The sequence below is a fragment of the Ovis aries genome, chromosome 25, assembly GCF_016772045.2.
Source record: "Ovis aries strain OAR_USU_Benz2616 breed Rambouillet chromosome 25, ARS-UI_Ramb_v3.0, whole genome shotgun sequence".
NCBI classification, from domain to species: Eukaryota; Metazoa; Chordata; class Mammalia; order Artiodactyla; family Bovidae; genus Ovis; species Ovis aries.
This window is the reverse complement of record NC_056078.1, coordinates 32,879,521-32,898,880: the sequence shown is the minus strand read 5'-3', so window position 1 is coordinate 32,898,880 and position 19,360 is coordinate 32,879,521. Positions and strand designations below refer to the sequence as shown.

At 45.4% G+C, this 19,360-nt stretch overlaps 1 protein-coding gene across 4 annotated transcripts in view; it reads left to right on the top strand.

Moving 5' to 3' along the window:
- The window catches only part of POLR3A (RNA polymerase III subunit A), a 44,076-nt gene that overhangs the window by 5,031 nt on the left and 19,685 nt on the right, over positions 1-19,360 (top strand). For 2 of the 4 annotated variants that reach the window (XM_004021506.5, XM_060406396.1), the window contains exons 6-16: positions 5,768-6,007; positions 6,122-6,284; positions 6,462-6,598; positions 8,052-8,155; positions 8,963-9,104; positions 11,091-11,231; positions 12,207-12,276; positions 12,631-12,758; positions 12,926-13,064; positions 14,935-15,099; positions 18,054-18,226. In XM_004021506.5, the coding sequence (XP_004021555.2) occupies positions 5,768-6,007; positions 6,122-6,284; positions 6,462-6,598; positions 8,052-8,155; positions 8,963-9,104; positions 11,091-11,231; positions 12,207-12,276; positions 12,631-12,758; positions 12,926-13,064; positions 14,935-15,099; positions 18,054-18,226 (1,602 nt within the window). Of the gene's footprint in view, positions 1-162; positions 3,674-5,767; positions 6,008-6,121; positions 6,285-6,461; positions 6,599-8,051; positions 8,156-8,962; positions 9,105-11,090; positions 11,232-12,206; positions 12,277-12,630; positions 12,759-12,925; positions 13,065-14,934; positions 15,100-18,053; positions 18,227-19,360 lie in introns of those variants that run through there. The other 2 variants (XM_060406397.1, XM_042241195.2) reach the window with 2 other exon arrangements.

The following is a 19,360-nucleotide window of genomic DNA, read 5'->3' as shown; positions in this document are numbered from 1 at the left end:
GTCCGCATCACACGTTGTCTCCTCACCGTCTGGGTACACCGTTCCTCCAGAACAGAAGGTCCACTGGGGTTAGATCTCCAGGGATACTTCACGTGACAGGTATTCGCCTGGCAATCAGTTTATTGTGAGCTGTCCTCGTAACTAACGAGTTTAATTATATAGGTAACACGTGTTACATTTTCATTGTAAAAGATTGTAAAAGCATAGCTGTGTACAGCATACACTGAGGGATCCTGTTTCTCATATGGATGCGGCATTAATCAATTTCTAGGTAATTTCCATTGCTTTACTTGGCACAGATTAATTAGTAGGATTTTATGAAGTGTCTTGTTCTGCCTCATTCTGAATTTGATTAGTACTTGAGACACACGGTACCTTCTAGAATTGATAGTGTACAAAACTAACAATTAAGTGGCCACTGAGTACCAAACTGTCAGACCTGTAGGGAGCATCAGGAACCACAAGGCAGTGGGTCTGCACCCAGGAATCCCATGGTTTTAAAGGTGTTGTAGGACATTAACCCGTGAAAACATAGCCAATACCACACGACACGGTGCTGACTGTCACAGGAATGGAAAGGATAGGGAGGAGTGGGAAGTCAGCGGGGCTTGGTTGGGGCAGACTGTGAGGGAAGGTGTGGCTTGTTGTGGTCCTTAAACCTGTAGGGTTTAGAGAGTCTAGGGCAGTGAGCCTGCCACGTCCAGGAGGCTGTGTTGGGGCTCCTTCTGAAGCCAAGTTCTGCTCAAAAGTCCCAGCATTTTGCTAACAAAAGCACCTTGCACTTAGTGACTGCTATTACCTTCCGGGGTCGGTCCAACTTCTTTCCATGGATTGCCTCATATTTTATCCTCACATTTTATCCTCACAGCAACTCTGTGAGGCTGCATCAGCCAAGAAAATAGTAAGTGGTGGAGGGGGAATCCTCATTGAGGCCACTGGAGAAAAGGCTTGTGCTGGAGAAAAGACAGACAGCTGAACGCACTTTGTCGAGGTCCTCCTGCTCTGGAGAATGTGGAGCCATTCAGAATTTTAAGCAAGGGAGGGACATAAACAATGACATTTTAGAACAGCCTGACTGCTCAAAAGACACTGTAACAAAAATGAAAAACCAGGTTAGAAGCTGGGAGCAAATACTCACCTTTCATATGTCTGACAAAGGACTGTCATGTCTGGAATATAAAGTCCTGATTTTTAAAAGCAGAAGCAAGACTTGAATCGGCACTTCACAAAAGGATATGTTCAAACAGCCAATCAGTAGATGAAAAGTTGTTCCACATTATTAGTCATCAGGGAAATACTAATTAAAACACACACCCTCTTAGAAAAATTAAATGTAAAACAACTGAAAACCAAGTGCTGGCAGGGATCTGATGGAACTGGCACTCCTGTGTCGATAGTAACCTTGTAAAATGTTTCCACCACTCTGAAATTCCTTACAAAGTAAGACCTACACTTAGCATGTGGTTAGCAGCCTTATTCTCGGGCATGTACCCAAGAGAGACAAGTGCATACGTCCACAGAAATATCTGTGCAAGTATGTTCGTTGCAGCTTCATTAATAAAAGCCAGAATTAGAAGCACCTCAGATGCCTGTCAGCAGGAGAGTGTGCAGATTGTCGTAGGTCCACGCGGTGGAGTGCTGTCCTGGAGTGAAGAGTCATGCTGCCACACACAGCCTGGCTGAATAGCAGAGTCCTGCTGAGAGCAGGCAGCCTTATACGAGAGTCCGAAGCGTGTGATTGCATTTAGGTCAAGTCCAAGAACAGGCCGGACTGAACTGGGGCGAGGGCTTAGCACTGAGAAAGGGGTATCGGGGCATTTTCTGGAGAGGGGCACATGTTCTTTCTCCTGATCTGAATGGTGGTGTATGGGTACTTGTGTAAAACTTTAGCCATCTCTTTAAGATTTGTGCAGTTTACTATTATATAGTAGGGAGAGAGATGTAAAAAGGAAGCAGGTTGTGACCCTGGGCAGTGATAGTGAAGCCAGAGGTCAGAGTGTGCAGGTAGAATGGACAGTAACTGATGACCAGCCACCGTGGCAACGGGTGGGAGAGGAGGCGGTCAGAGACAAGCCGGAATCCATGCGCCGGCGTCTGGAAACATGGAGTACCGTGATGGGGGACGGCATCAGCCGTGCATCCCAGTGGAGATGTCTTCAGGCTCCTGCAGAGGAAGTGAAGGTGCAGACTGAGAAAGCTGATCTCGTCTCCTCCCAGCGTGAGTGTAGAGGAATTCTACCCTCCAGGCTGACAACTGTGCGGAAAGCGTTCAATGAGTCTGAGGGCTGCCCAGCTCTCCTGAGTGTGGCCTTAGTTGCAGGCTCCTGTGTGTTCCCTCTGCTGCCCCCAGATCAGCCTCCCTGACGCCTGTCGCCACTTTGCCGTGCCCACTCTCCGCCTGGGCCCCTGAGGCCACTGTCCTTACGTGCAGAGGACCAAGTCTCCTCTGCTCCCCGCACCCTCTGCAGTAGAATTGTCTAAGGCCTAGGAGGCATCTTGTTTGGAAAAGTCTCTTAAGTCAGGGGTCCCCAACTTCCAGGCCAGGGAGCAGTACCTCCTTCCAGATCAGCAGTGGCATTAGATTAGAAGTAAAGCACACAGTGAATGTAGTGTGCTTGAATCGTCCCAAAACCATCCCCTTCAGCCCAGGCCCATGAGAAAGCTGTCTTCCATGAAATCAGTCCCTGGTGCCAGAAGGTTGGGGCCCACTGTCCTGAGTGACTGGGCCCAGGAGGTAATCTCCTCCCACTCAGGAGCCACCTGTCTAGCATGTCCGTCTTGCCTCTCTGTGTCCCCCACTGCCACCACCTCTCTGTCCACCCCAGCCCACGTGACCCAGCTGACACCCTCGATGTGATTTAGGGTGGTGATGGCTGAGAGCTTTGGGGCTTCCCAGATGGCTCAGTGGTAAAGAATCTGCCTGCCAATGCAGGAGACTCATGTTTGATCCCTGGATCAGGAAGATCCCCTGGAGAAGGAAATGGCAACCCACTCCAGTATTCATGCTGGGAAAATCCCAAGGACAGAGGAACCTGGTGGGCTACAATCCATGAGGTTACAAAGAGTCAGACGTGACTGAAGTGACTTAGCACACACGCACACTGCCGCTCACTTACTCTATGATCTTAGACGCGTGACCCAACCTGGAGTTGAGTTTCCACAACTATGAAACAGGGATTACAAGAGTGTCTGCTTTAGGGCCATTATGAGGAGTAAAAGATGGATTCCAGATCAGATGCTTAGCAAATAGCAAATGCTTCAAGCCTGTGACCCAGTTACTGTGGTTTTCTTATTCCTGATGTTCCTGTATTAACAGAAATAATGATGGAGAGGTAAGCCTTCTTCTGTTTCTTTTTCGTGTGTCCCTTCAGCTCAAGAGAGCCTCTGCGCCCTCCCTCTCTCCCGAATCCCCCATCCCTGGGCTTCCATGCAGCCTCCTCTGCTCTCTGCAACACACCGCCACCCCAGTCTTCACCGTCCGTCAACCACATGTACATTTGCTATGCCCCATACACCTCTTGTGTTCCGTCTTATATTTCTGCTAGTTTCTTCCACTTAAGTTGAGTCCCTCACAAGATCCCTTTTTCTGAGGTCCTGTGTGATGCCAGTCACAGTGCTTGGAGTAGTGGCGGGTCCTCCAAGATTCCTCAGAGGGAGCCACTCAGTCACCAAAGTAAGCAAAGAATTATCGAGTTACGTTTGCCTTTTATAAAGACAGGCAGCAGAAAGGTGTCTCATTAACCCCAGGATGGCCCATGTCCTGACGTGGTGCTTCCCTGGTGACCCCCACAGTAAAGAGTCTGCCTGCAGCGTGGGAGGCCCAGGCTTGATCCCTGGGTCTAGAAGATCCCCTGGAGAAAGGAATGGCACCCTGCTCCAGAATTCTTGCCTGGGAGATCCCATGGACAGAGGAGCCTAGCGGGCGGCAGTCCATGGGGGTACAAAGAGTCAGATATGACTGAGCGACTTTCACTTACTAATGTGTACCCACCCATTGAATTTTCAGGGATTTAGAGCCCCGTGCCTTTACAGGAGGCACAACAAGATTGCAGTGGAAGAGACCTTAGAGCAGTGGTTCCTGACCTGTCATGGGTCAGAGACGCCTTTAGGAATTGGACAGAAACTCTGGACTCTACTCCCAGAGGGCTGATGTGTATCCACTCCTGTTTTAGTACAAATCCAGGGACTGGTAGACCTGCAGATGAGCTCTCTCCATAATGACGTCATCCCTGCAGACTGAGTGCCAGTCCCCAGCTGTGCCGGCTCGCCACCCCCCGAGGCAGCCGCGCCCCGTGGCTAGAGAGCTCGGGCTGGTAGGGTGTTCTGCCTTATGCACATCTGGGCCCTGCTCTGCTGCCCATCAGTCCCTGACGTCTGGTTCCTGGTGTTTAACAGTAAGTCAGCGGCCTCTTCCTCATACCTCTGGGGATGCAGTTGTTCTTACCACTCTTGCTGAGAACTGGTTTCCAGACCATTGCCAGTCTTCCTGCCCTCCTGGACGGCCTTCAGCTCCATAATGTTCTTGTCCAGGACTGACTGTGGTACTACAGGCAACGTCTCACCTTCATCCCGTTCTAGAATTTTGTTAGATTTAAACTTCCTCCTCCCTGATGTTTCTGATGGCAGTGAGGTGCCCATTGCTGGGAGATGGGAGCCAAGGACATGCATTGTTCTCTGGACAGGGGCCCGGACTCGAAAGCCTCTGGTAAGATTCCTTCCTTCTGCCCAGCCACACTGCCATCTCCTCCAGGGCAGGACCGTAGAAACTTTTCCTTTGGTAGTGTTCTAGGAGCTGATCAGTTTTCTTGGCTTTGTTCCCCGTTTCGTTAAGTCCTGTGCGGAAAATTGTACTGACAACGTATAGTCTCAGTCACAGTCTTTGATCCCAAGAAAATTTAATAACCAGCATTTTTACACCGTGGCGCCTCTGTTATGTGAAGTTAATACGAAGAAAAGTTCATTACAGAAAAGTGAAATGTAGAAAAAGAAGCAAAATGGTAATCCAGCTCAGCTAAAGATGGCCCTGTTCACACCTTGGTAAACTCTTCCATCTCCTCTTTTCTGTATATGTACATCTTTGCCCAAATTAGATCACATTGTAAACATACCTATCTCATTTATCAATATTTTGTGAGCACCTTTCATGGCATAAGCCACATTTTTGTGTCTTCATTTTTTTTTTCTTTAAATGGCTTCATAGTTTTCTACATATGAATGTACCATGATTTTATCTGGCCAGTAACCTTTCAGGTTGTTAGCAGCTTTTACAATTAAGATCTGCTTTAGTGAACATCCTTATAGCTAAATCTTTGTGTTAATTTCTAAAATCATACCCTTTGGAAAAATTAAGTGGAATTATTGGCTTAAATTATTGGAATAAAAGTCATGCACATTTTTAGGGCTCTTGCAGTTTAGCAAATTATCAGAAGCCGTTGTCCTCACTTGTACATATTGTCAGTTAAGCGGTTAGAGCAGGGCTCCCCAACTCCTGGGCCATGGGCCAGTACTGGTCAGAGGCCTGTTAGGAACCGGACGCATGAGAGGTGAGCGGCAGGCAAGTGAAGCTTCATCTGCTGCTCCACATCACTGGCAATACTGCCTGAACCATCTCCCCCTTCCCCCTGCCGTGGAAAAGTTATCTTCCACAAAATCAGTTCCTGGTGCCAAGAAGACTGGGTACTGCTGGGTTGGGGGCATGAAGTAAACCTTTGCCTAAGCTGTGGAGAAAAAGCTCAGCTCTCTCTCTGCTCTTCCCTCCTTTCCACAGGAGAACTTGAATCCCTTAGTAGTTTTGAACTTATTTAAACGAATCCCGGCTGAAGACATCCCTCTACTTCTGATGAATCCGGAAGCTGGAAAGCCCTCCGATTTGATCCTCACACGCCTCTTGGTGCCCCCTTTGTGCATCAGACCCTCTGTCGTGAGCGATTTGAAGTCTGGCACCAATGAAGACGATCTGACGATGAAGTTGACAGAGATCATTTTCCTGAATGACGTCATTAAAAAGGTCAGCACTTCCCATTAGCGTTTCCAGGCTCCAGGTTTTGGAGTATATCCATGCAAACGGAAGCATCTGATGGAGAAAGTCAAATTGACCAGGCTTGCCTCTGCTCATTCTTAGCATCGGATATCCGGAGCTAAGACCCAGATGATCATGGAGGACTGGGACTTCCTGCAGCTGCAGTGCGCCCTCTACATCAACAGCGAGCTCTCAGGCATTCCCCTCAACATGGCACCCAAGAAGTGGACCAGAGGCTTCGTCCAGCGCCTGAAGGGAAAGCAGGGTACGCGTCCACCTACCTGTGCAGAAGGCAGCCTGCTGCCTTTGGTTCGTTTGGGGGAACATATGTCCAGCTTATCTCGTTGGAGATCACAGTCTTTCCTTGGTCTTTCTGGTCGCATTGCTCCCAAACAACACACGTTGTGCCCTGGAGACTTACGATATATTTTTATTTATTTAGGTCGATTCAGAGGCAATCTCTCAGGAAAGAGAGTGGATTTTTCTGGTAGAACAGTCATCTCACCTGACCCCAACCTCCGAATTGATGAGGTAGCTGTGCCAGTTCACGTGGCCAAAATTCTAACATTTCCTGAGAAGGTAAGTACATTGAATTGCTCAGTATTTTGTCTGAACCCAGTGTTTTATGTTACGTTCTGAGATTCCAAACAGTCTGAACAGTGGGAAACCCCCAGTAACCCACCCAGCCCACGGTGTGGCGTGTGTGTGTGTGTGTGTGTTTTTCCAGTTTGATTCACATGTGTGTCACCATGCATAACATCTGCAGCATCGACACAGTTGTGTCTGCCTTTATATTTAAATACTCAGATACACATTAAACGTTCATGCCTACTCTTTTTCCATCTTTGATATCTTTCTGTGCTAGTTCATACCTCATGCCTTAAATAACTAAATGATAAACATCCACACCCAATTGATTTTCTTGGGATGAGTTAAAACATCAGAATTTTTAAAACATTAGAATCATTTTTAAAACATTAGAATCACTGACTCAAAGACTGAATATTAAAAAGCTGTTGATATATAACCAGAAAGGCTGTACCACTTTACACTGAGTTCATACTCGTCGTGAGTGTAAGCTGGTATTTACAGTATTTTCTTTTTTAACTGAGGTGTAGATAATTGAAAGGCCTGATAACAGGAAGATATTGATTGGCTTTGACTTTGCTCTTGAAATTCATAATCAGCCCATAATTAGGTGCTTCTGGTAAAGCTTGTATAAAAAGTCTGCTTGGTTGGGACTTCCCTGATGGTCCATTGGTTAAGAACCCGCCTTCTAATGCAGGGGACACAGGTTCAGTTCCTGGTCAGGCAGCTAAGATCCCATATGCTGCAAGGCAGCTAACCTTGCACACCCTTCAGGGAAGAGCTGCAGCAGAGACCCAGTGCAGTCAGAATTAAAAAAAAAAAATAGTGTCCTTGGATGAGTTCAAGTTCCTTCTCTGAGACGGTGCCCCGCAAGATTGTTGTCGAGGAGGCCGCAGGGCACGGCGGAGCAGTACAGGACCTGCTGTTCTGCCGTTAACAGCTTTTCAACCATAGAACCCACAGTCAATCACTGCAGGTGAAGCTGCCACCTGTGTTTAGGATCACAGAATATACTGAAAGGTCCCCGCAGATCAGTCCAGCCCAGTCGTTTTATCAGTAGAGAAACCAAAGGTCAGTCACGGACCTGGCCCTGTCACCCAGCAAGTGAGTGGCCAAACTCAGACGTGAACCGTTGTCCTTACAGTGAAGACCTTGGCAGCAGCGCGCTGCAGGTACCTCTCTTCTCCTAGAATTGCACAGGGGGTTCAGTTATGCTTTTTTTTCTCCTGGTCCCCACAAGTGGCATGTGGGATCTTCGTTCCCTGACCAGCGATCAAACCCATTCCCCTCGCAGTGGAAGTTGCAGAGTCCTATGCAACGGACCACCAGGAAAATCCCCTGGAATCACTTAAAGAAAGTAGAGACTGAGACTCAGTTCAGTGTAGCATGCTGGCGCATCAAGACCTAACAGTGCCTCATTCTGTTTTATGTTGTGGTCCTCCAGGTGAACAAAGCAAACATCAACTTTTTGAGGAAACTGGTTCGAAATGGCCCTGAAGTTCACCCAGGAGCCAATTTCATTCAGCAGAGACACACACAGATGAAAAGGTAATGCTTTCCCCTTGTGGTTGGATGTAATTATCTCCTCGTGACCAAGTTCACTGTCGCCATACTCAGCCACAGAAGGCTGTCCAAAGTACGATTATCGTGATATTTTAACATGTGGAAAACACCTGTTTAAATTGCAGTTAGCCGAGGTACGTTTTGTTTCCTCTGCTGGTTCTTTGAACGTGTGCACAGTGTTCATTTATTCTATAGCATTTAATGTTTAGGTAGACATAACGCATTGGGATGTGAAAGCAGATCATTTTCTGGGTCACCTGGATGCTCTGGGGTAGCCTCAGTGCACTCATGACCCCGGAGGCGCACATTTTGCCAGTTCTGGCTTTTCACAGTGACATGAGCTGATCACCAGTGCTTTTCGTCTCGTGAAATTCAAACATCACCAGGGCCCTGTGCGAGAAGCTAGTTTATTACTTGGTTTCTGTGACTCTGAGACATATTTTTATCATAGTTGGACATTTCTAAAATTAAGAGGTATCATACAATCAATTTGTTGTAGTTTACGGACTTCCCTGGTGGTCCATTGGTTAGGGCTTGGCCCTTTCACTCCCGGGGGCCGGGGTTTAATTCCTGTTTGGGGAACTAGGATCCCACAGGCCACTTGGCATGGCCAAAAAATAAAGTTACAAAAACAATTTTGTTGTTGTTACGGTAGTTTAATCGACAGTGGAGGGAGGCACCTTAAATTCAGTGAAACATGGTCGTTTTAGAGACCAGATCTTGCTATGAAGAGGGAGAAACTTGCTGAGGAAACTTTGTTCTCATAGGTTATGTCCATTATTGTATGTTAAGGTTTCTGAAATACGGAAACAGAGAAAAGATGGCCCAGGAGCTCAAGTTCGGGGACATTGTGGAGAGGCACCTCATTGATGGAGACGTGGTCCTATTCAACCGGCAGCCCTCGCTGCATAAATTGAGCATCATGGCACACCTGGTGAGCAGGGGACAGGCGCTCATATCTGCTGGGCGGGACCTTGCTGTGTGTGCCAGGCTGAGTCTCCAGACATCTAAAATTTAAATTGCCAGCAGTCTCAGATTTTTACAACTTTTGGTTCTCCTCTTCTCTTCCATTTTAGTTTGAGTGAAACTCTTCAATTTCAAGCTTCCCTTCAGTGTTTTTAATATTTATAACATACTGTTCACACAACAGTGAAACGGGAACTAATTGGAAATTAGTATGAAAGTGATTACTGTGATTTCACTTGCAAACAACGTAGATGCATATCTGTGTGTGCACAAAATTATGCAAAATAGACATGGCACAAAATTGACTTGATTTGAAGCAGCATATTCACTACGAAATGAAAATGCTTGCAGGATTTTCCTTTGCAGTCGTCCTCCAGCTAAGACCTGAATGCATATTTTTTGGAGCAGTTTACTTTGCAACAGCAGCAGTTTCCTTTTCTGGAGATTTCAAATGGAAACAAGATGCAACTTCAATTTGCTAAATATTCATAAATTCTCCTATATGAAAAAACCATTAAATCCCTGAGCATTTGCAAACAGGCTCCTAAGGTAGTGTTTTTCTAGGTTGATTTTTTTTTTCCAGTAGTTTATGGAAACATTACATCAATCTTTTTGCTCAATGGCAGAAATACCAAAGATACATTTTATGATTATGGAGCTCTAGGAGGTGAACAAAGAGCCTTCCCTTTCTGGAAACTTGGCCCATTTAACATAGAAATATTTTCATTTGAAAACTTTCAAATATGTACAAAAGTAGAAAGAGTACTGTGATGAACTCACATATTCCCATCCTTTATATTCAGTAATTTTCAAGATTTTGCCACCCTGGTTTTCTCTCTCCCTTTTTCCTTTGATGAAACCAGATGCCATGTCTTTTTTTCCATGTATATTCAGCCTACTTCTGCAAAACACACATAGCTACAGTGCCATTATCACACCTCATCAAAATGAAGTCATTCCCTGGTGTTGTCTAGTACCCGGCCATAGTCAGATTGCCCCATGTGTCTCAAAAATCTTTTTGCAGCTAGTTTGTTCAAAGTGAGATCTAAAATCTACACATTTAAAAAAATAATAATAATAAAATAAAATAAAATCTACACATTTAATTGATCCCTGTCTTAAGCCCCTATTAATCTAGTGTAGTCCTCCCTCCTCCTCTTAATTTCCGTGTCATGTTTGAAAAAACAGGTCCTTTGTCCTGAAGGACGCTGCACGTTCGTTATTTGTCCGCCTCTGTGTGGCAGTAAGGGTGCCTTCATGCTTCATTGTTTTCCTGTCACTGAAAATAAACTCTCACAGCATAATCAGACTCAAATAGAACTTCTTTGGCAATAATAACTCATAGGTGGTGCTGGCTACTTCCTCTTCCCGTATTTCAGGAGGTACACGCTGGCCGGCTGGCTGTCTTAGCCATGTGAAGAAGGTGAGGGAGTCAGATGCCTCAGCGTGGTGCCTTCCTTGCAAAGTTCCTTATCAGAGACTCTTGATAATCCCTGGGACTGCAAAGAGGTCAAACCAGTCAATCCTAAAGGAAATTAGTCCTGAATATTTATTGGAGGGACTGATGCAGTACTTTGGCTACCTGATGCGAAGAACTAACTCATTGGAAAAGACCCTGATGCTGGGAAAGATTAAAGGCAGAAGAGGATGAGATGGTTGGATGCTATCACTGATTCAATGGACAGGAGTTTGAGCAAGCTCCAGGAATTGGTGATGGACAGGGAAGCCTGACATGCTGTAGTCCATGGGGTTGCAAAGAGTCGGACACAACTGAGCAACTGAACTGAACTGAACTAATGACCTCATCCATACCAGAACATACTAGGAATTTTCTTCCTTAATGTAAAGTGTCCAGTTCTGCAGGAAGCCTTTTTTTAAAAATAATGCGACTCAGAAGCTTTTGAATAAATGACTTATGTCCTTTTCCTGATTTGCTTTGTTTTGTATTCCACAGGCCAGGGTCAAGCCCCACCGGACTTTCAGATTTAATGAGTGTGTCTGTACACCCTACAATGCGGATTTTGATGGAGATGAAATGAACCTTCATCTTCCTCAAACAGAAGAAGCTAAAGCAGAAGCCCTTGTTCTCATGGGGGTAAGTAGGGTGGCGCAGCCCAACTCCTGAGAAAAAGCTCCTTAAAAGGAGGAGAAGGGAAACAAGTCTTGTTTGAAAGCACCCCATAGTATATAAGGGAGTTATTTTCTCTCATAGGTGGGGAGTTGAATGGACTGGGTATCTGCTGACTGTAATGTCGGTTCCTAGGAGAATATATGCACATGAGCACTAGTTATGAAAAGCTAAGACGGGTGTGTCAGAAGCTTGACTGTTGGATATCATGGTTATACTTCAGATAAAGGGTTTGAGCAGATGCACCTTTTTATCCCCCTTTTGGCTGTGCCAAGTGGCTACTTACAGGATATTAGTTCCCCGACCAGGGATTGAACCCACATCCTCAGCAGTGAAAGCACAGAGTGCTAACCACTGGACCACCAGGGAGTTCCCGAGCAAATGCACCTTGATGTACAGAACCTTCTTTAAATTGAGTGCTTATGCAGCGAACAACTAGCACCTGTTTTTGCCAGTGTAGGCTCTCATTACATTTTGATGATTAATAAATGCTGTTGTTCGAACTTAGTGTCTCAACCAAGAGAAATTTGACCATCCTGCCATTATTGTAACTCGTGTGGAATTGATGGACTTCAAAGATAACACCGTGCTACTCATCATTCATAGAAGAAAATTTTCTTTGGAGGAAAGCATTATAATTACACTAACGTCTTTTGCCCAAAGAGTTCTTTATAAGAATGCAGAACAGCTCCACACAGTATTTAAACATAGGGACCTCTGAGGTCAATCTTGCTGGTATTTTTTTCCTCTCCCTTTGACAGATGAAGGTGCTAGATGTTAGTGACAAAGCTGCAGTTGAGAACCCCAGCTTCCGGTTCACAGCCCCGCCTTCCTGCTGCTCTGCATTCATCCATAACCATTAAGAGTGTTTGCAGTGAAGAATCTTGGGGCCGCATCATGCATCCAGGCATGGCTAACTCACTGTGTTCCTTTTTCCTGCAGACTAAAGCAAACCTTGTTACACCAAGAAATGGAGAACCACTAATTGCTGCTATTCAGGATTTTCTGACAGGTGGGTTTTGTGGAATTTACTTGAAAAGAGACTTTGGAGCACAAGGATTCTCTTTCACATGTTCACGTGACCACTTGAAAAGCTGTGTGATTCTGTTGTTTGTTTACTGAGTTAATGAACCACACACGAGATATTTTTTACTTTTCTAAGTGCTGGGGACATGGCAACAAGTAAAACAAAGTCCCTTTCCTTGTGGAGCATGGATTCTCGTTGGAAGAGAAAACCAAGAAGCAGCTGTGTTTTACCTCACTCTTTTAGTGATAGTCCATCTGTATTTTTAAAGTTGAAACCTCGTGATTTTTCTCACAATTTCATTCCTTTCCTTTGTTTTGTGTTCTTTCTTAACATCCTCAGGTGCCTATCTCCTCACTCTTAAGGACACTTTCTTTGACCGAGCCAAAGCTTGTCAGATCATCGCTTCAATACTGGTGGGCAAGGATGAGAAAATTAAAGTTCGTCTCCCACCCCCTACAATACTAAAGGTTTGTGCAGGAGCTGTGGCTGTGTCTGTGTGGATGCACCAGTGGTCTGGTGTACACCCACTGGTGCCAAGTAGGCTCGTGACCACTGTACCGTCTTGCCTCATTGGTGGGAAGGGCAGGTGAGACCAGGCTGAGCCGGCTGATGCTCTGGCTTTCTCCTCCTCCAGCCTGTCACCCTGTGGACGGGAAAGCAGATCTTCAGTGTCATCCTCAGACCCAGCGATGACAATCCAGTGAGGGCCAACCTCCGAACCAAGGGCAAGCAGTACTGCGGCAGAGGAGAGGACCTCTGCGTCAATGACTCCTGTGAGTGAGAGCGGCAAGTTGGGGCCAGCAGCTCCCTTCACTTTGCCAGTAACTCCCCTGTTTCTCTAAGGCCTTAGGCAGGAAGTTTGTTCTTCAGGGAAATGCAGCTGGTGTTTCTCCTAAAGGTAGAGGTCATGTGGAAACATGACCAGCCCAGCGGTTAGAGTGTTCTTCTCCACATGTTTTTCTCCGGTGACTTGTTTCTACCAATTAATGCAAATTCTTTTCTTCTTTTTCTGTTATTGGTGTGTGTGTGTGTGTGTGTGTGTGTGTGTGTGTGTGTGTTTTGCTATACAAGGGTCTCATTATTTAAGGCTTATAATTTATTATTTTATGTCCCAAAATGTGTTCATTGTCTAAAAGTATGACTAAAAGTATAAGTAAGCAAGTGGGTTTCCCAAGTGGCTCAGTAGTAAAGAATCTGCTTGCCAATTCAGGAGACGCAGGAAACAGGTTGAATTTCTGGGTCAGAAAGATCTCCAGGAGGAAGAAATGGCAACCCACTCAGTATTCTTGCCTGGAAAATCCCATGGCCAGAGGAGCCTGGTGGGCTTGGTTCATTGGGTCACCCAGAGTCGAACACGCATCCATGGCTATAAAGTATATTGAAAAGGCTAATGTTTTTACCTGCCTCACCTGGTCAGTGGGTGTTTTGATCACATGTAGATTAGGTGTAAGAGTGCTGTGTTGTGCGAAGTCATTCAGTCGTGTCTGACTTTGCGACCCCGTGGACTATAGCCCATCAGGCTCCCCTGTCCATGGGATTCTCCTGGCAAGAATACTGGAGTGGGTTGCCATTTCCTTCTCCAAGGAGTCTTCCTGACCCAGGGACCGAACCTGTGGCTCTAGCCGCCTGCATTGGCAGGCCAGCTCTTTACCACTAACGCCACCTGGGAAGCCCCAGGTGTAACAGTGAGAACATTTAAATATGAGTCTCTGACTGATGAGCCCAAGAGTGTGTTCCCCAGACCTATGCCATTCAGGCAGCATTTACTTTCTGGGTCTCAGGCTGCTAACAGACGGTTCCCCAGCAGACTGCTTTGAGTAACACTGATTTAAAACGGCCTTTGCTAGCAAGGCTTTGTGATGAGAGGTGGATCTGCAGGCCTCTATACTGATGACCGAACCGCAAAGACTCTCTGAAGGTCAAGGATTCTCTGCTGTCTCGTGATGAATAAATATTTTGAAGAGCACTGATTTTTTTTCTTCACCCCCACCCCAGGTTTACAACCATTCTTTCATAAATGTACTCCCTGGTCTTTACTGTATTTTGGGTTCTTGTTTTATATTGTGTTTTTGTTTCTAGATACAAATTTCATTTTGTTGTTGAGGCTTTTCACAATGGTGCCACTGCTAGTTTTCAGTGTCTTAGTGAATAACAAAGTGCTTTATAAACAACACTTTGTTGTACATGATTGAATTGGTGCTCAAAACGTCGCCATGACATAAAGATGGCAAGAGCTTGATACTGTCATCCACAGATCACAGATAAAGATGATGAGAGTCAACTAATACCTTTCAGAGTCAGGACTATAGGGTAACAAACTAGATCTTTCCTGCTTTTCAAAAGTTCCTAGATTTCTCCTTTTCCCCCGTCAAAAAGAAATTTTTTAGAGAGCATTTCTATTTGCTCTGCTCTAACCTTAAAAAAAACCACTCCAGTGTTCTTGCCTGGAGAATCCCAGGGACGGGGGGAGCCTGGTGGGCTGCCGTCTATGGGGTCGCACAGAGTCAGACACGACTCAAGTGACTTAGCAGTAGCAGCAACCTTAAAAAAAAAGCAAATTTTCTCAACTGCCTTAAATTCATTTTGGAATGAAACAAAGTAACAGATAATCATTTGTGTGAGTCCATAATCTTTTCCTTCCAGATGTCACAATCCAGAACAGCGAGCTGATGAGTGGCAGCATGGACAAAGGAACGCTGGGGTCAGGATCCAAGAACAACATTTTTTACATTTTGCTCCGAGACTGGGGGCAGAATGAAGCTGCCGATGCGATGTCACGGCTTGCCAGGCTGGCTCCCGTCTACTTGTGTGAGTGTCTTAGCGTCCTTGTTTTATTGCTATAGGTTATTGATGTTTTAGGGGGTTCTTTTACTATTTCATCCCCCTGCCCCAAACACATAGAAACACAAAGAAAAGGATACTTGTTCCAGGCTAAACCATTTATGCTTTTCTTAATGAAATAAACCTGATGCTGACAAGCTTGACTGCAGATTCGAATTTGCTTTTCAGTTCTCTTCTCAAAAGCTATAGTAGCTCCCTAATGCCCATGGCATACGTGGGTTGTTACATAAAGGGCCTTCATGGGCTGCTTCCAAGGTGGGCTGTGCAGAACTGTCACCCTCTGGTTCTTCCACAGTTCAGCCCTACCAGCTGACTCAGTAATTCCCTACTGTCCTTGTACACTAGGCCAGGAGATTTTCTTTGCATGCCCCAGAATATCTTTAGTCTACTCTTGTACTTGACTCTTTGGCTGAGTATAGAATTCTAGACTGAATATTGTTTCCCTGAGAATTTTGAAGGTATTACTCTACTTTGCTCTTTGAGGGTTGCTGTAAAATGTATTTCCCTTCTTATTCCCAACTTTTTGTATTTGAATTGTCTTTTTTTAAATTGCAGTATCCAGTTTTTGGGTAATCCAGTTTAGTTTACCTAGTTATATACATATATGCATTCTTTTTTTTAAAATATTCTTTTCCATTGTGGTTTTTTTTAACCGGATATTGAATATAAGTCCCTGAGCTGTACTGTAGGACCTTGTTTATCCTGAATTGTCTTTTTATTCTGGAAGCTTTGAGAATCCTCTTTGTTTCTGGCATTCTGGAAGTTCACAGTGATGCAGCCTTGGGATGCTTATCATTCGTTGTGCTGAGCGCTCTGCAGGCTCTCTCAGTCTGCAACACGTGTCCTTCGGTTCTGGAAATTTTCTTGTACTTTTTCTGATCATAGCCTTTTACTTTCTCTGTTCTTGCTTTTTGGAATTTCTGTTAATCGTCTGGTGGGGTTCTTGGAGTGATTCTCTAATTTTCCCTTTTTCCCTGTTGTCCATGCATTTGTTTCTGGATTCAGTTTTCTTTTTAACACTGTCTCTGTTTCTTTTTTTTTTTTTTTCAATTTTTCAGTATCATGTATTTAATTCCCAGCCATAGTTCTTTTCTCTCTGTTTCCTTCTTGTCTTTCTTCTCTTTTTAAGACTTCCTATTCTTGATGCTCAAATAGCTCTTGTACAGCACTCTGTCTCGCATAGGGGCGAGGGCTTGAGGCCTCTTTTTTTATAGCCAGACCTCGGAGACATTGCAGGTTTGGTTTTAGGCCACCGTGACGAAGCATATATAACAGATAATCAAGCAACTGATGAATGTGTTGGCTTCCCAATGCATAAAAAACTGGTTTGCACCATAGTCTTATTAAGTGTGCAATAGTATTGTGTGTTAACATGTTGTTGTTCAGTCGCTAAGCTGTGTCTGACTCTTTGTGACTCATGGACTGTAGCACGCCAGGCTTCCCTGTGTTTCCCAGAGTTTCCTCAGATTCTTGTCTATTGAATCGGTGATACTATCTAACTATCTCATCCTCTGCCACCCTCTTCTTCTTTTGCCTTCAGTTTTTCCCAACATCAGGGTCTCTTCCAGTGAGTCGGCTCTTCATATCAGGTGACCAAAGTATTGGAGCTTCAGCTTTAGTATCAATCCTTCCAGTGAATGTTCAGGATTGATTTCCTTTAGGACTGACTCGTTTGATCTCCTTGCAGTCCACCGGACTCTAAAGAGTCTTCTCCAATACCAGTTATAAGGCATCAGTTCTTCAGTGCTCAGCCTTCTTTATGATCCAACACTCACATCCATACATGACTACTAGAAAAACCATCGTTTTGATTATACAGACATTTGTCAGCAAAGTGATGTCTTTGCTTTTTAATATGTTGTCTAGGTTTGTCATAGCTTTTCTTGCAAGGAGCAGGTGTCTTAATTTCATGGCTGCAGTCGCCATGCACGGTGATTTTGGATCCAAGAAAATAAAATCTGTCACTTTTCACTTTTCCCCATCTATTTGCCATGAAGTGATGGGATCAGATGCAATGATCTTAGTGTCTTACATGTACACACCTTAATAAAAAAAAGACTTTATTGCTGAAAAATGCTAATCATTTGAGCCTTCAGTGAATCATAATAACAGCCCAGAGCATCATAAAAATATAATAATGAAAGTGTTTAAAATATTGTGAGAATTACTGAAATTCAACATAGAGACACAAAGTGAGCAAATACCATTGGAAAAATTGTGCTTTTAGACTTGTTCAAATAGAAGGTTGCCACAAACCTTCTGATTTTAAAAAAATACACTATCTGTGAAGCACAGTAAAAAAAGGTGTACCTATACAAACTTCCCCCCCGGCTTTCTCCATTTGCAGTTTGTACATTACCTCCAGCAGAAAATGAAGATTTGTTTCTGAGACTTTCAGACTCGGTGTCCCTCCATTCCATTGCCACTTACCAGCATCCCCTTCCCCACCCTGTTAATCCAGTTGCTCCTCACCTGCCCACTTGCTACAGGTGTTAGGGTTAGGATTATTGATGGTATATAGTTCCATCAAAGGTAGAGTTCACATTTGCTTCTTTTCCTCTATTTTGGAATGATTTCTGAAAAAGAATTGGAGCAGAGAGGTGTCTGGGATGCTGAGTGCCATCCGTCCGGTAGCCCACTTTCTACAGCTGGCTCTCTCTCAGTCTCTGTTTCCTGTTCAGTGGCTGTCTGCTTTATGATATAGTTGGGACATCCCTCTGCTCCATACCAGGTTGTGAGCTCTCTGAGAGGAGTTAGTGAGTCTTGGTCATCTTTGTATAACAACCCAGGGACCGGTACAGTAAATTTCTGTTTAACTGGCCTGCAGCAAGTTCTCTGAAGGTATAAACTTGTTTCTGCATAACAGGTTGACTAACATCAATGGTTCTCTCTTCCGGCTCTCCCTGCCAACCCTTCTGCAGCTAACCGCGGATTCTCAATCGGGATTGGTGACGTCACACCTGGCCAAGGGCTGCTGAAGGCCAAGCATGAGTTACTGAACGCTGGCTACAAAAAATGCGATGAGTACATCGAAGCCCTGAACACAGGCAAGCTGCAGCAGCAGCCTGGCTGCACCGCCGAGGAGACTCTGGAGGTGAGTCTGGCTCTCTGGGTCAGGTTAGCAGCCAGTGGCACTGTAGGCCCTGAAGAGAAGCGACAGGTGAGTGGAGAGGAAAGGCAGTGGCTTCAGCCCGTCTCTGAGCTGCGCAGCTCATGTGTGTTCTAATGATGGGGGGCCTCCCATCAAATCGGTTCCATCCGTTCCAGCTTTCGTGTTCCAGGCGGTGAACAGCTATCTGTCCATTTGGCCACATGGGGCTGCTCTTGTTCCGTCGTCACACTTGGGCCCCTTCTGTCGCTGGTACTTCAATGCTTTTGCCCTGTTACCAGCATCCTGTGACCAGACTGACACCACAGCTGTGAAAGGATGGTCTTTGAAAGAGACGTGGTGAAGTCGCGTTTGAGAGTCACAGTCCCGTCTGTTGCACAGTCCAGTCTGTTGCACGTTCCAGTCACGTTCCAGTCTGGAGCTAAGTTAGCTGAGAGCTGGACCTGCAGGGGTCAGAGTCAGAACGGCCTGAGAGTCCCGCATTTTCCCTGAAGCAGCCTGCCTTAGCAGTCTGACTGCACCAGGGCCCTGTCTGACTCTCTTCTGCCTCCCAGTAGCCTGGCGCTCAGGGCTTCAACTCAACTAAGCAGGGAAGAAAGGATTTTTGAACAGTGAAAACAATTTGTTCTAATTTTATTTGTGTGTCTCTTGGCTGCGCTGGGCCTTGGTGGGTGCCTGTGGGCTTTCTCTAGCTGCAGTGAGCAAGGGCTGCTCTTCACTGTGGTGCCCGAGCTTGTCACTGCAGTGGCTTCTCGTCGCAGAGCACAGGGCTCCAGGGCGCGCGGGCTTCAGTAACTGCAGCACGTGGACTCAGGAGTTGCGGCTCCTGGGCTCGAGAGCACGGGCTCAGTAGTGGGGGACACGGGCTTAGTTGCTCCCAGGCATGTGGGATCTTCCCAGACCAGGGACCAAACCCGTGTCTTTCTGCATTGGCAGGCAGATGCTTTACTACTGAGCCACCAGGGAAAACCCAATAAGAAATTTTCTGATGAACTTTTTAAAGCAAAAAGAAAGCAGAGTTGTGTGAGGCATTCACAATTAGCTCATTCTTAATGTAAGTCTTAAAGAAAAACAGAAAGAGAGAAATCGGGTGTTTCTCACCTAGATGATCACTTGAGA